Genomic DNA, 17,030 nt, shown 5'->3' with positions numbered 1-17,030 from the left:
TTACATTTTGCATGCATTAAGTTTATAGTCACTTGCGAGAACATCTTGCATATATCTGGAGCAAAAAAAAAAAGATGTGCATTCACTGTAAGTAATTGATGCTACTTTTTTGCTAAGTTTTACTTCTAAAGTGAAATAAAGCATGCAGTCAGAAACTAGAACTTTGCTCATACATTGATGATGTAAGTGGTGGCTTAATTAATGTAAGTGCATGTAAGCGCATGTAAGCTTATATCAGCACAGTGTGGTCATCAGATTGGAGTTATTTTATTTCTTAGCAGGGTGTGCAAGAGGTGCTAGGTCTGATGAAATTTAGTTTCATCCTATGTTGTTGAAATTTGGGTGAGCTCAAATTTGAGATTTTCTTAATCTCTGCTTTGAAACCATCTGAAAAATAAGTGATGATATCAAAGTTCTTTTTCTGAGCAGTCATAATTCTCAAACTATTCTACAAAAAAATAATTAACTATCTTTTTAAGATTATTCATCATGCAGTAAAATAAGTGGATTTTAGCAATATTTACAATGTTGTTATGGAATAAAAGAAATGGAATCATTGAAATTTTACTGTTTGGAACTAGTGATTCATGTAAAACCCTGAAACAATTTTTCCATTACGGATGTGCTTCAATATGCGATTACCATTTGCTGTGGCTTAAATGGCCTCTCCAACACCTGCAAAATCTGGCCCTGAACTAGGAGTACAGAAAAACTAAGGCATGGATAAAGCTATATTAAACAGAGATTGCATTCTGTGGCGTGTCACATCCATTTCTTACAATGTTTTGACATGTATCTTGGAAGATCCTGTGCTAATTTGGTACAGGTTTCCTAGAAACAGGCTCTGGACTAGCACTTCCATGCTTGCTGCAGTCCAAACCAGATTCACATCAATTCCAAAAGCCATTTTGCCCTTCTCCACTCTTGTCCTTCTCCCTGCATTGGACTGGGGTGCCAACGTTGCAGGTGTATCTGAGTCCCACTGGGCGAATGGTTTGGTGGGATGAGATGGAATGGGACAGACAAGTCAGCTTTCGTCTGGAGATGTTTCCTGGTTTGACGTACACATGAATGCTAATGTTGATCCAAACGATAGAGTGGAGTGTGGTAGGAAGGAACAAAGAAAAACTCTTTCAGCAGCAGAATGAATTTCCTTTATGAATTAAAGTGGTCATGTAGCTCCCTATTCAGTTGTCTGAAATGTCTGGAATGTCAGGCTGTTCCAAGGAAAATGTATAATTCAAAAGAGCCTGTATAGGATTGATGTACATGTGTCTTCCGGGCTGGGTATGATCATTTTGAGGAAAGTAAAAGGACTGAAGATGAAGCCTATGAAGGCATTTGGTATCAACAGTTATACAAGAGTGGAAAAGTTTCTTTATTATGGAATAGTAATATTTTCTTTGCATTTTTTAGCAAGGCTTAGGAGGAAGGAAAGTACCACCTTTGTAAATCTTAAAAAATTTGAGTAGAAGCAAGATACATTTGTTTCAATCTCTTCAGAGAGTGACAACTTGCAGAGGCTGAGCTTCTGCTCGGTAGGTTAGTCAGTGAAGGCTCTAAGGCTGAAGAGGCTGATGAACCACCAATGAATCCATGTTTGGTGCATAGTCTGCTGAAGGAGCTGGAAACCCTAGGGAAAGGTTAGAGAGGCATATTAGCTTTCCCTCTCCCAAACAAATGTGAGAAGTTGGAAAGAAGTATGAAAAACTGGACTACAAAGTGCAGTCAGGAACATAATTTCTCTGGGAGCTTTCTTCATTCTCCTGTGAAAGTTTGGCTAGAACTTCATTTCAAGCTGCTGAATATTTTCTGAAATGCCCCAATGAGCACTCCCAAAGGTGCAGGTTTTCTTGTTCACTGTTCAGTCTTTTTTCCTGCTGTATCTGAAATGCTACATGTTGTGAAGCTTCACCGGGTTTGTGTGGATAGTAAGTCACTTCTGGCTTTCCCAAACAAAATGCTATTCACAGTCATGTTTTTCTTCAGTCTTAGTACTAATAGTTCCATCTTCCAAGATCAACTCCAATGTTTGGAGGGGGAAAAAAAAAAAAGAAGAAAATACAAATCCTGCCTGAATTGCTTCTAGAGACCAAGTAATATTTCCCTAAATTTGAATCATTCCATGACAGTAACACAACAGTAAGATGAGAAATTGGTCACTGAGCTTCGTCCTCTGTTCGATATGAGGTTCTTCTCCTTGTACTTGCATCCCTTGTAGTATTGGGATATGCCATTACCTTTAGGTCTGATTGACATGTTGTTTTTATTTTACCTGACCATTATTTTTCTTTTGGTAAACTAAGGTCTTGCATATATATGAGTACAGCAAATAGTCATTTGTTGGTTTTTTTGGGTATGTAAGCCAGCACTTACTTCCTCTCACCTGCTAGAACACTGTTGCTGTTTAGTTCTCAAGGACACATGCGGTGGCTTTGATTAAACTGGCAACATGTTTTGTCACTTAGACTATTGGGAACCATCTGTGTGTTCCTCTCTTCTACTCTGTTCAAACCTTGCGTATTATCTTTGGTGTCCTTTCATTGTAAGCATGAAAAGCAGTGAATGGGCTAGTCAGGCAGATAGCCAGCTATTAAGTGTTTGTGGTAACATTCATCAGCAAGCTGGCATGTTGCTGCTGATTGAGTCCTTCTGTATGGCTCTTGCACTTGGGGCTTGCCACACAAAAAGAGTAGCAGTGAACACAGATGATGTTTCAAGGCAAATGCCTTGCTCTTCTGCTGGCAAATTTAGCAGCACTAATAGGATCAACATCAGAACTACTACTCAATATTTTTCTTCAAAGCGTTTCCCAGTGCCATTACCCTTTAGCTTGGTGATTAAATTTTTCATGCAGTTATCACAGACTAGTGTACAAATTCTAAATACTACAGTCAGTTCTTCTGTAATTGATAAAGCCACTTACAGAGCAAATGCAGAAGCTATGAGCACTCAGTCTTGGTTTATGCCTAAAACTAATTATCTTTTTATCCTTTTAAATTTTTGAGGGGTTTGCATGTAATTATCTAATCCAAATCTTGTCCCAATTCATAGTTCTGTTAAGTGTCAGCAAGGTATCTGATTGAAAGTGGTCAGACACTTTCACATATGCCAGAAAGCTTTTATAAAATAAACAAATCCATAATCATGGCTGCAAATGGATACCTCTGTGCAATAGTTCTTCAGAAGAGCTTGAGCATTTTTTAAGTATTTGGATACCAAATAAAGAAAAATATGATATTTAATAATTAGCTACCACTCACTGTCTTTAAAATCAGCCTTAAGAAGACTCAGACTTTCTTGCTGTTGTGTTAGTGTCTGTTTCTACTGTCATTTTAGTTCCGATAAATGCTGTTAGAAGAGAACATCTTAAAATTAGGAAATACTGAGTATCCAGGCACTGTAAAACTGGATGGCCCCTTGCTCGGGGCATAAAGAGGACTCTAACAGTGTGTGAAGCAGTGTCGTATCAGGAGGCTGTTCTGCAAGGGCTGTAGGCACTTTGCAAGAGGTAACCAGGTTGTGGAGTTTGTGTCATTGTAGTGATAACCAAAGTCTTGCACCACTGCACTGGTCTAATGGATGTTGATGAATGACGAAGAATCGGATCATTGAGCAAGAGGCAGACAGAGTAATGGAAGTGTGTGTATGTATGTCATAAAAACAGGAGGGAGGGCAAGCAGAAAATGTGTCAGAGAACACAGAATGTGTCACCTTTGGCTTGTAAACAGCAGAACTTTGGTGAAGTTTGAACCCTGTAGAATTTGTATCTACCTCCTTTACTAGGTTCAGTGGAATAACCCCCTGCCCTTCCCACTGTACTACCTTCCCTTTTCTGCTGCACTCTTCCTTTCTTCCCTCTACTGTGTTGTGTTGCTCCCCTGTCCCTGCATGACCACGGATGCTTTGCACCTTGGTGTGTGCTGGCTGCCGGGTGACCGCTGTATTCCTGATGCAGCCTTTCCCTTAGTGGAGGTGATACTGTGGGTGTCTTCTAGTCGCTGCCGTTTTTTTAATAAAACTTGTAGCAACTTGGTATCTTCAGATAACTTCAGTGAAATTTGATAAAGTGGAAGGGTGTTCACTGGGATCAAAAGATAGTGGGTGGGAGGAATGGCCTCAGACTGCCCAACAGTGGGATCACACATACCTTATTTCCTTAGGAAACCAGATTGAAGGAAAGCTTTCACATGGGTTGACAGTAAGAGGAAACAGGCAGCACAGGAAAAGGGAGGCAAGGGTCTATATTTGGAAAAATTAAAACTGAAGTCAGCAAAAGATGGAAGAATAAAAAAAATTACATTTTTAAAGTACAGGGAAAATTTCACAATTGGGTAGCAAGGCGATTATACTTCTTTAAAACTCAAGTGTGGGTTGTAACAGGTATTTATCACCCTAGTGAGCAGGTTGGGGCTACCTGGGTGTGAGTATCTTCCAAGATGTGTATACAAGCACTAACTTGTTAAACCTGCCAGCCTTCTGTTTTAGTAGCAATATCATAGGAATGCTGTTTCTTTGAAAAGGGTGCACAGAGGGCAAATAAGTTACTTGATTTCTAGAATGTAAGTTAAGAGGGATGGTTGAGGGAAATGGTAAAACTTGCTGCTCTTTCATGTTCTTTCTCCAAAGAAAACAACTTAAATAAAATATTGTATCTGCCTGGTGGGAGTGTGGCTCCACAGACAGTTATCTGTGTCATTTTCTTGTTTCCCTGACATTAATCTTTTGCAATTCACATAGTTGCCTACCACAATGTTTTGTAAAGGGGATGAGTAGATAAAGGGACTGTGGTGGCAGATGAATTTCTATCTGACCAGGCAGTTTGGACGTACCTTCAGGGTAGATCTACCTCAGTTTGTTATCATATGTAATGACTTAAACCTCAAATCACTTCCAGGATCGGTTCCGAACTGTGAAACTACTTGGTGTAAGGCAGTCCAGTATATGAGCAAGGTTCTCCAAGAGCCCATGGAGTCTCCATCCTTGGAAGTTTTTGAAACCTGACCAGGCAGAACTCTGAGTAACCTGGTCTGAAATCAGTATTGACAGTGATTTGAGCAGGAGGTTGGATTAGAGACCAGGTAGTCCCTTTCAACCTGAATTGTGAGTCTGTGTATTGTTTGCTTGCAGTTGTCACATTTATTTAAAACTTGGAGCTGCCAATGATACAAAACATCAGATGTTCTTGAACATTTGGCAGCTTCAGCTGAGTGATTTTTGTGACTTTCTGGAAACTTGCACTGCCTAACAAAATATGGAGGAGTCCTCAAATTACAGGCATCGGATAATTCCACCACTGAAGCAGTAGTTATCATAAACCCAGCGGGTAGTCTTTTGCCCACTGATATAAAGGTGCTGGCTGGTGTGATTCCAGATGGTAAGTTATTGACATAAATTGAATGATTCAGAATCTGAACAGAAAGTAAAAATGTAAAATATACCTCGACACTTCTCATTTTTAATTGCATTCTAGGTGGGAAGAGTTAACCTTTTATTTTTTGATGGTGATGTTGACAATACCGTCATCCTTCCCTGACCTGCCTTCAGAAATGAGAGGCAATTTGGCAAAAGCTTCTGATGTTGACAGAGGCTGGTGTGCACCCATTCCTGGGGTAGCAGTGCAGAGTGCCCAGTCTCCTGTGTCAGATCATCTCCGCTGGCATTTCCTGCAGCTTTTAGTCATTCTGAAACAGCCTTCAAATATTTTCTATCAGGTGGCATAATACAGATTGACTGCAGTGTAGGTGCACCAGCTCTCAAACCTAAATCACAAACCTGTTTACCTGTAACTGTGCTTTAAAATGTATTTTCAAATTATTCAAATTGATGTTTTCGTGTAAATAAAATATCGTAATCCCAGCTATCAGTGGAAGAGGAGAATATGATCAGAATAGAAATTGAATGTGGAAAATTATGTCTTTCATATGTACCCTGCTGTTCAATGAAGAAATAAAGGTTGGCATTTCACTTCCCATTATGAATCAAAACATCAACTGTTACTGTTTTGTATTATATTCTTGAGAGCGTACATTACTTGGCTCCTTAAAATTAGTTCTTTGGGGTTTTGTTGGGTTTTTTTGTTGTCTGGCCTTATGGAGAGCACCCTTCTTCCAAACAAGAATAAGTACAATAATGCAAAATGAGCTTGAGAGAAAAGGCAGTGATGCATACAAATATTTGCATGTAGAATGTCTATCCCAAATTCTGATTACATCCTCACAGTCATGAATAAGCAAACTCTTGCAATTACTCTCAGCTAATGTTACCCTGACAACAGTGTGTATATATAACAAAATTCAGTAATCACTGCCAACAAAACCCCCAGCACAGCTAATGCTTCTGTTTGCCAGGATGAAATACTTTCATTAAGTATTAAATCAACTCTAAATCATAAGTTCTGCCTTCAATATTAGGATCAGAACTAATCAGTAAAATGTAATTATTCATTCCAGTATATGGAGATAAGTTTGTCTTGAGTTCCCTATTTATCAAATAGTGATATGTAAAAGGAAAAGCTGGATCTTTTTACCAGTTAGCTAGTGATAAATCACTTGGCATTGTTCTGGCAAGCACAGCAAACACAGCCTGTCTCTGCTACTTTTTGGTGGAAGTTTCTCCTCCCTCAGTTTTACCAGTTCTCTGCATGCTACTGGTCTGGATATTTGCAGATTGAGGAACAGCAGCCTCCTGGGAGGAGAGTAGGAAATCAAATAGGAAATATTTTTTGATTTAACTTACTAAGAGATAGAAATTGTGAAATCCAGTACTTAAATGCAGCAGGTCACATCCTGGTGTAAACAAGTGCTAATAAAGTAAATATGAGTTTAAATGAATTACTGGTCTGTTGCCTCCTTTGAACTCTGACTTGATGTGTAACTTTTGTTGTGGTCTCTGTGATGATAAGATTCTGTGGGTATTAGGTTTTATTATAAGACTCAAATCTTTCTATTTCAAGAGAAGTCCTGTCCAATTTAAAATATTTCTGTACATTCAAGTATTCATGTTTAGTGCTTTCCAAGAGAGAGACCACTGAAGCTGCTGTGTTTCCGAACACCAACACCTACTAAATACTAAAAGCAAACATTAGTTAAGTGCACAAATGGCTTGTAAAAATAGTAACTTCCTTTTAGGAGAGAATACTTTTTTCATTTACATATATTAAAATATTTAATTTTAAAAGCACTACTTCAGTTGACCAATTGAGATGAAAAAACAAGATCAACTAAAACTCTTGAAGTTTTTTAATTGAAATGGTGGTCAGGAGAATGAGGGCTGCTCATCCTTCCTTCTTCAAGGGTATAATTCCTAGAAAGGTGACGTTCATGCCCTTCCCTGTGGACACTATTTCTTCTGCTTACTGAAATTAAAGTATGTACTCTGCTTGATACATAATATTTATTATCTTTTGAAATATAAAACACCTAGTGGAAGGTGTCCCTGCCCATGGGCAGGGACAAGGTCCCTTCCAACCTAAACCATTCTATGATTCTATGATTTTCATGTTCTGTTTGCTTATCAGAACTATTGCTAAAATTTGTTATTTATTTAAAACAAAAACTATTATTGTGTTAGTGACCACAGAAATAAAATTACTAGATTTCATTTCCCCTCTCCTTGAATTTTAATAACAGAAGCTGATGTTCTGCAAAATTAGTCCAAAGAACCACTTTCTGTAGTAGCAACCTCATACTTAATAATGGAACTGTCATGTTTATTTCTTGTCTGCAGTTGTGTTTCTTCAGTCTGCCTTGGTTTGGTGGGAGGGAGGTGAGAGAACCTTGCAGAATAATTGACAAATATCACAGGCATCAGCAGTGGTATTTACTTGTACAGGTGTCTGATTGGACTGGTATAGGTCTCTAACTGGTTTGAGGTGGTGTTTATAAACAATTTGGGGGGTTGGGGTGATAGTCTCAATGACCTTGTGGTGAGGAAGACTGTGGTAGGCATTTCTGTCCAGCTGAAATAGGGAGTCTAGCAGAAAAGCTAGGATGAAGTTCATACTTCAGGTAGACAAGAAACACGCAGTGAAAGGTGTATTACTTCTGGAGGAACCTTTTTAGTAACACCTCTCCTAAGTATAAGGAAGCAACATGGTTATTCTTCAGTACAGCTGTTTCTTCATTTTTTTAGCTCTGGTGATTTTTTGCTGAGAAGTTTTCAGGCTTTCTTTGTTAGACTTTATACTGAAATCTGCAGTCTCCAGTTCAGACTTCTGTCTGTGTCGTTGTAAGGGTACGTTTGTTTGTGTTATCATCCGAAATCAAGGCAATGACCCCTCTTGTAGGAATTCTGTTTGGCTTGTAACTCATTAGCTTAATCATAGTGTAAGGTGAGGTAAAACAGGAGTCTGGGCTGAATTACAAGTACTAGTTCTGTGATATTTTATTCAGTTGCACATGGGAAAAATACATGTGTTGAAGAACTTCATTCTTTTTAGTCTAATAATGTTTGTGATGAAGTGAAGAGCAGCGATCTTTTTGTGCTTAGTTTGAAGAGTGAGCTGCTGCTTTGCTTGTGCATACTTGCCCTTGTGCAGTTTGGCTTGCACTTGCACCACTGTTTTTCCTTATGGATTTGATCTTCTTAATCAGAGTAGTGAATTGTAACGAACGTCGTATCTAAATAGTGATCCCCGTGCTGTAATCTGGAGAGGAAAAAATTGATGGAGCTGCAGGTGCAGTAGAATTTATCAACCAAATATTTTGAGAAATGTCATGAATCCAGTGGGACCACAGAATAAAGTAAGTGTGGGTTAGTTAATCACTGGACATCTTTTAGGCTGGAGCCCTTCAGTACTTGGTCTAATTGAGATCTGGTGAATGTTGCTTAACAGAAAAGATAGTTCAAAGTAAAAATCCTAAATTAGCCACAGATCTTGTGGGAAATGGTTTCATTGCTGTTGGGTAGAGACAATCTCTCTTGAGAGTCGGCTGTTAAAGCTTTAGCTGGTACTAGCTGAAATAATAAAAAGTAAAGCTGCACTCTACTTAAGAAGAGAATTAATCTAGTGGCTGAAGGGTAGGACAGATTGTCTCTAGGGTTTACCAAAAATGAATGAGCTATCTCCCTTTCACATGGTCCTTTACTGATTCACAAAGCCCTAAAGAAAGGGGGGGGGAATCCTTCTGAAAGACCACTTTACTCATTACGCATTAGCACCAAGGCAGAGCCACTCATACGATTGAACTTTTTATAAAACTTTTAAGTGTTAATTAAATAGTGTTAATAACTTTTTTTTCCTTCTGTAGTCCTAATAGTTGAAGATTTACTGTTGTTCTGGGTATGCAACAAGTACTTTTGACCTTTGGTTTATGGATTATTTTGGCTTGCAGTGTTTCTCTTTATAATTGAATTTTCTTTTTTTTTTTCTTTAACAGCAAAACCATTTACAAAATTGGTAAAGGAAATGCAACTCCATCGAGATGACTTTGAAATTATAAAAGTGATCGGAAGAGGTGCATTTGGAGAGGTAAGAGATTTTTTACTCACAGTTGTACTAATATAACTTTCATCGTTTGTGCATCTGATTTCTTGCTATAGTTCACCTGTACTTGTCCTAAAGACAAAAGATTCACACAGATGTGTTAAAATACTTCCAAATGTGAGATGAAGCTAGGTACTAGTGCCAGGTCCCTTTGAAGCAGGTTATTTAGTGTCCAGTTCTGCCATTTCTGTGACTGGCTCATTCCGACTTCAGTGTAGCAAAACAAGTGTCTCTTGAATGTGTTTATGAACAGGGTGGTCCCACCTAGAAGCTGCACAGCTGAATTTAGGATCTCTTCTCCCACTTGCCATATGTACTGCTGGGTGCTGCTCTAATTTAACACAGAACTGCGCTGCTTCTATGGCAGGAGCGCAGAGGTTGCTCCACCCATCTGCCTGTCTCTGTAGCAATCTGGTAATGCAGAAAGACGCATTTGGCTGCCTCAAAGACTGCTCCCTGTCATCTTTGAAGATCAAAGGCTGCTGGATCTGTTTTTTGGACAGCGAGTTGAATCATGCTGGGATGATAGGAACGCCTTGTGTTTTGAGGACTCGCCAGTCCCAGGACCCTGGACTGAAGCTTTACTTCTTAATATGCTTCATGAAAGTCTCATCAGTCACACAAGTCTGGTAGGGCTTGCCACTGGCAAAAGCATTTGTGAGCGTGTCCCCTCCAGCAGGCATAGGATACCTGAGACTTCTGGAGAACGTCAAAGACAACCCTTTCAGCATTTAAGTACAGGTAACTAAAGTCATAGCTGTCAGCAAGAGAGGTTATTAACTAGAGAATTTCTAGAAGAAAAAAACCCTTCGATTTCTTCCAGGAAACTTCTTTTAAGTAGTGCCACACTAAAGTGAAATTTAGAGACTGCTGTTAGTGGCTCAATTCAGCCCATTAGCACTTGGTTACAGCTTCTGCTGCTGGTGGCTAAGGATGAACTTCCTCGTCTCCATCTCCTGTTGTCTCCACAGAGAGCAGGACTGTGTGCCATGCAGGCCTTTCCTTCCAAGCATGGTGTGCCCTGGACACCTCAAACTCTTCCACGAAGGGTTTGGTTGTGGGACAGGGCTGTCCGAGGCCGACCAGAACCTAAGCTGGAGAAATACCAGAAATTCCAGGACCCTACTGGACTGGGTTCAGAAAGTAATGAGGTTTATATGTGCAGTGATAGCTTCATGAAGTAATAGCTTCATATCCACATAATTTTAAGCTGCTTCAGAGACTGCTTTTGAGAAAAGTGGACTCCTGAGACAGAAATTAGTGTTTCAAGAATACCTCTTCATCTGTACCAGCATCTAATGATATGATGAGGTAACAGGTAGTTCAGTTGCAATTATTGTGAATACAGTTTCTGAAGGAACTGGAGCATTTTAAGTAAAATGTGGAGATAAACAGTAGCGTCTTGACTTGTAAGACAAAAATTCACTTTCTAGTGGATGTTGAACTTGATAAGTACAACATTTGTTACAAAAAAGGGAATGTTAGGGCAGTGGAAATACTGCATGGAAATCAGTTACTTGAGTGTTTCTTTTTAGCTGGTATGTGTTATTTGAACATGACTTTTAAAGAAAAAAGTTACTGCAAAGAGTTTGGCAGGAAAAAGCAAGAATTGGAAAAATTTGCTAAGTCCGAGGAAGGTCTGAAAAAAACTACAAATTTAGTCCAGGAAGGAGTTCTAAGCAGAGAGGTTTGTGAGTAGATAGAAGGCCTGGAGAATCAAGACAGTAGTAGGTAAGTGTCTACCTCTCTATTAGGGTTTTGGTTCAAAGCAGTAACACTGTTTTGAAGACAGTGTCCCTGCTTACTGCAGAATGATTTTACTAAGCATGTGCTGGATTTCTTTTGGAGGAAAATAACCAGAACCTCCATTCCAGGTGTGCGCCAAATGCGCTTCTGGGCCCAAGGAGTACCTAAGAATCAATCGCTGGGTTTGACTCTCCTAACAGCTTCAAAGCATGTTTGGTCCGGGAAACCAGGCTGGATACAGTCTGAAACAAAATTCCTGAACTGCATACAGTATAGATGGGAAGGCTCAGCACAGGATACTTTGATGTTGTTCTGGTCTCGCTGTGCTGAATTACTTGCTATAGTGGCTGTGACCACTAATATCTAAAGAATTTTAGATTAGTATTTTGGCAGTTTGTCTTTTGGCAAGATTAGAAGGGATTTCTGGATCTTTTCAGAGCTAGACTTGTGAATGCTATAGCTATCAAAAATGGGAACCCTTTATAGTGACTTGCAGATGGAGTCAGTGTTGGGATTGCCTTCCAACAGTGTAACTTAAGGAAGGGCTGTTTTCCATAGTACTTGTTCTGTTCTTTTTCAAAAGATGCTCTTCTCCACTTAAGGAATTGACCAACTGGAAATTTCAGTACAACAGCAGAATGAAGTATTTATATGCACTTCCAGAGACTTCAGTTTATATTTGCCATGGGGCTTTAGGATGACCTTTCTTAGCTTTGGATCAAAAGTCTTAAGGTGTATAAAAGATACGAATTCTGGATGAAAACTTGTATTAATAGTGTTTGGAGTGCCTGAATCAACAATGTGTTTCATATTCTTTCATTTGGAAAAGCATGGAACTTAACTAAAGCAATTCAAACATCCCATCCCCCTCAGTGGAAATGAAGTTTCACAGAAGTGAAATGAGAAAGTATCTTAATTTCATCCTTCTGTTAGAGCTGTGAGTGCTCACAGTCAGTGGTGTTAGTTATCTGTCAATATCACATCTTGTTCATCTCTTATCTAGAAAAGTTTTAGTTTATAGTTGCAGCAGTGTGAAACTTCTTATCAGTTTGCATTATGCAGGAATAATTGATTTTAAGTTCACTGTTCTTTAAGCACTCTTGCCAGAGTATTTTGTGCTTTTTGCTTATGAAAGCATCCTTTGACCCTTGTGTATACTACATGCTGTAATTGCCAAATATTGTAGGCATTATAAAATAGTAATTATTTAAAGGTTGACATTCCATAATAAGAAAATGAAATATAGTTTCTTGAGAGGAACTTGTGGCATTTGACTTGTATAAAGCTGAATGGAAGGGCTGTAAGTAATTTTTCCATAGAACGTTCATTCATACATGGGAACTATGTTAGAAATTAGTTGAGGGGATTTATCTGCTAGAAGTAAATTTTTAAATACCTATACAATGTGTTTAAATGTATAAAGAAATTAATCAGAATTAAACTAAACATATTCCTGTTAGAACTAAGTAGTTTAATTTAAACACTGAACAGCTAAACAAGGCAGACTTCAAAAACGATGAAAATTACATTCCATTCTTCTCAGTTTAGCTTCTTTGGACTTTTTGGAGAATGCCAGCAGCTTTATTCCTACCTAAGGCCTTTTGCATTAATCAGTAGCTTTGAAGAAATATAGCTTAAACAAAATTAAAAGCATGATATTAGTTATTAGTCAGGATTAGTGGTCAGTTTTTGCCAGACAACACATTAGCCAAGGAAATGTGGTATTTGACCAGAGTGAGGATTGAGACCACATGTGAAGTTATCCCTGTGAACACAACTGCAAAATCAGTATCTAATTTAAGGCAGATTGATATAATCACTAGTACATACCTGTACTGGCGTGTCACTACCTTTTTCTTACTTACTCCTTTGCAAACCAGCAGAACTCAGCTTGGTTCTTTACACTTTTTCCAGCAATATGAGAACAAAACCCAATGCAAAACCTACCTGAATGGAAGTTCTTGTAGCATGGGAACTGGGAGTATTCCTGCTTACAGTATGGTGAAAGGGATAGGAGGAGGACACTGTGTATGGGGACTGTGGCTCTTAATACTCGCATGTGCTCCTTTGCGAGGTTCGTCTGACCTCTTAGTAATGTAAGTCTTTAAGGTCATACGTCCTCATTTTGTGTAAAAGACCACTTATGCACATTGCTGTATGCAATTTCAGTTGAAGAGCAGTTGTTGAAGGAAGAATGTGTCAAGATGTACCTTGTTTGAGAATGTGGATTGTATAAGGTGGCTGACACCTCCTGGAAATTTGGCAGTGTGGGATTGAAACAATTGTTTTCCTTCCCTTGTTTGTTAGCAAGGATTTCTTGAATGAGCAATGCTTACTGTGGTTCCAGCGGAAGGGTGGAACTGCTTGGTCTTGCTTAGGTCAAAAATAACTAAAACTCTTAATGTGCCCCACCTAAGTATTACTGCTCTGAATGGATTAGAAATACCTTTTCATATAAGTGCTGTTCTGTACAGACTTGATCTGTGTAGTGTTTAGTAATAGTACATGTCACCTCGACTCGAGAGGCCTAGTCAGTCTCAGCTGGAATCAGCAGACAGAAAAATGTGTTCCCAGAAGAAAATAAATAATGGTTGAGAGAATAAGACTGATCCTCTGTGTACCACAGGTTCTGAGCAGTTATGTGGTTCCTAATGAGAGAGATACTGGCTAAGGTCGCAGTGAGAGTCAAAAGTGAATATGTAAAACCTAAGCTTCCTGCGGTCAGTCGTGCTTGGCAGCAAGTGGCAGAGCTGCTTGTGCCCTTTCCACCTTGTAATCACAGCTGTAGGGTACTGAGTTCAATGTTTTGATGTAGTTCTAGAAATTAACCTGGGGCACAGTGAGCTACAGACTGCAATTAAGGCTGTCTCACCTATTCAGAAGCTTTGGTGGTTGGTGTTAGGTGCCCAGCAGGGACTATACCTTCCTACATTGTGGATTAACAGAATTCCTAAGTATTGCACACAATATATGACACTTTTCATTGAACTATTCAAAGAGTCAAAGCATTCAGAATATGATGTGGAAGTATTTAATTAGCTTTGCTTTTCTTCAGTATGCTCATCACAAAAAAAAATTAAATCAAAGCAAGCTATTTTCTGCTGTGGAAATGGATGAAGAAAGAAGCTGCTTTGTTTTGAAAATGCTTCAAAAGAGCTGGTTGCTATCTTAGTCCTCCCCAGATCCGTGTGTGTTTGTATGAGAGCACCAAGTAACTATGGAGACAGGCAGGTTGCAAGGAGCTGGAGAGACACAGTTCATTGTAATGCTGCTGGTAGACCAGCCATTTGTCTCTGCAAACCCCCCTGATTGCTGAGGAACAGCTTAGGTGCTATTCGGGGTCTTTATTCTTACTTTGCAGAATCTTTCTGGCTGGCACTTGATTTCTTATTTGCACAAGATGAGGATATATACTGCATGTTCAAAAAAACCTGATTTTGGTTTGGAAATGTGCACCATGGCACATGAACTCTATCAAAAGACACTCTGATTGTTAATTTTATATGTAAAAGAGACATAAAAAAACCTGATAGAGCAGCCCAGACCAGTTTTTCCTCCAAGATGCAATATTAAAACTATTAACTAATGAGCTCTATATCAAAGACTTTTCATTTCCAAGAGTATTGTGAGGATAAAGCAGTTCCTGCGGTGTTTTTGCAGTAGCTGGTGTCCGCAGTAGCCAGTGTCCACAGTATCAATAGCATGAGACAGAAATAGTAGAGTAAAAATGGCATACACAAGCTTTAGCTGAGGGAAATGGCTGTAATATTCAATTATGAATCTGGTAATAAGACATTACAGCTAAATTGTTTACATCTGAAATGACATTTTGTCTCTTCTCCCGGTTGAAAGTCTTGACTAAAATCTCTGCTCAAATGTCTAAAGCCATTCCAAGTTCCTGCCAAAGGTTAATTCATGGTATTTTACACCGTTTTATCCGTAATTTTATTGTCCATTAGCCTAAGCAGATCTTTTATCACCCACATTACTGATGTCCTTCCTCCCAATTTTATTTGTAGATAACAATATCTACCTTTTTTTTTTTTTTAAACAAGTAAAGCTTCCTGTATTCCCACAGTAGTTTGAGAGACTCTTTAGTTCCTTGATCGTTTCAATAGTCCTCTTTCACACCTGCTCCAGATAAAGTTTATTTTTCTGAGGTGTGGCTGTGTGTGGAGTTTCCAATGAGTTTTTATTACAAGGCAGTAATGTTTACCCATCCCTAGTGGTGTGTATCTATCTGCCTGTGAATTCCAAAATTGAGTTTGCCTTTTTTCTTAACCAGTTTGCCGTTATGAGCTGTTTGCATGAGTATTTTCACCTATACGTCTGTGTTCCTCTTCTTTTCAGCTGAGAACATTTTGTACTTGAGTTTCACCTTATTACTAAAGTCCAGTCCTTGAGGATAAGTTTTACCTGAAAATTAAAGTGCCATGAGCATGAGTACTGTCCTAGTGAGCACTTTTTTATCTTTGCTTGGAAATTAATGCCAGCATTGTTTCCAAGAAGTTTTTGTTAACTGTCTCAGTTGTTTTCTGGAAAGCCAGTCTTACATTTAAATGATTTCTGCGCTTTATTGTGCCATACTTATTGTTTACATAAAAGAAAATTTGTAACTTGATGCTGCTTACTAATGCTGATCATGTCACTCAGAGGGCAAAGTACAGTGGTGGGAAGTTCTGTCATGTTTGTAGAGGCTGATTTGGCTCAGATTCCCACCCTGTAGGTTTCATTGGGGCATGAGGAAAGGTGGAAATTGGCCTGGGATGACTTTGTACAGTGCAGCCCTAAATGTCAATATTCAGTGGATTTTGAAGATCAAAATGTAACAAAATACTTCTATAAAACAATTCAAGAAGGAAAACACTAACTCTTGCCGAAGTCTAGAAAAGTTACTTTAGCTATATTGGTTCTTTATTTTATTTTATTGCAGTACAAGTGAAACAGAGCTTTGAGGCACAAAGTATGGGAATAAAACAGATGGCAGAAGTAATACAAATCTGATTGGGTGTTGTGGCCTGTAGTAACCATAGCTGGATCTCACTTGCACTTTAGCACCAATGCTCATATATTTTTTTACATAAATATGTCTAAAGTTGGTTGAATTGTAGTCACTAGGATTCATTAGACTTTCTGAGGTCCTTGAGGAAACATACTTGATCTTTATTGCAGTGTTCCTGTTTCCTGAGAGTTACAGTGATGCTAATCACACCAGATAGTAATGACTCAGACAGTAAAACCATACGGACATGCCTGGAAGGGAATGTTGCAGTGGTGGGGGAACCCTTGCACCTACAAGTTTTCCTTACCAGTGTTTCAAGACTTAGTAAAACAGAATCATATAAATCTCTCTACCAAACCTCTCTGTTATTGTTGTGTATTTGGACCCCCTGATTCCACATTCCCACCTGGCATTACAAAATGCAAGTTGGGTAAGTTTTAATTTTCTTAGTTTGACACAGGCATCAAAGGTAGTTGTTCTGGGTCAAAGGTGTGAGGATTAGTTAGCCCACATCCCATCCCTTTGGCCAGGTACAGAGGTGTAGGAAACAAAATCCAAGGACAGAGCAGAGCTGAACCCTCCCAGTTTCCAGCAGGTGAGGGTTCAGGGACTCCCTACCCCAGCAGTCAGTAGTCACTGAGACCCACACTGCTGTGTGTGTTACTCAGGTATTAAGCATGTACGTACTTAAATACTTTCTGAATACCTAGGTGTCCACAGCAGCCTGTGGCTGAGTTCCAGAACTGTTGTGTGACAATAATACTTCCTTAATCTTGTTATCTTTTTATGTTATTT

At 38.9% G+C, this 17,030-nt stretch overlaps 1 protein-coding gene across 10 annotated transcripts in view; it reads left to right on the top strand.

The window, feature by feature from the left end:
* The window catches only part of CDC42BPB (CDC42 binding protein kinase beta), a 95,327-nt gene that overhangs the window by 18,837 nt on the left and 59,460 nt on the right, over positions 1-17,030 (top strand). For all 10 annotated transcript variants that reach the window (XR_003532662.1, XM_027674021.1, XM_027674012.1 and 7 more), the window contains exon 2: positions 9,381-9,472. Coding sequence is in view for 9 of the 10 variants with exons in the window: in XM_027674021.1 (XP_027529822.1) it covers positions 9,381-9,472 (92 nt within the window). In the remaining variant the exon portion in view is untranslated. The remainder of the gene's footprint in view (positions 1-9,380; positions 9,473-17,030) is intronic.

Source organism: Neopelma chrysocephalum, unplaced genomic scaffold (genome assembly GCF_003984885.1).
Source record: "Neopelma chrysocephalum unplaced genomic scaffold, ASM398488v2 Primary Assembly neopelma1_24, whole genome shotgun sequence".
NCBI lineage: Eukaryota > Metazoa > Chordata > Aves > Passeriformes > Pipridae > Neopelma > Neopelma chrysocephalum.
This window is presented reverse-complemented; position numbering and strand designations above follow the sequence as displayed.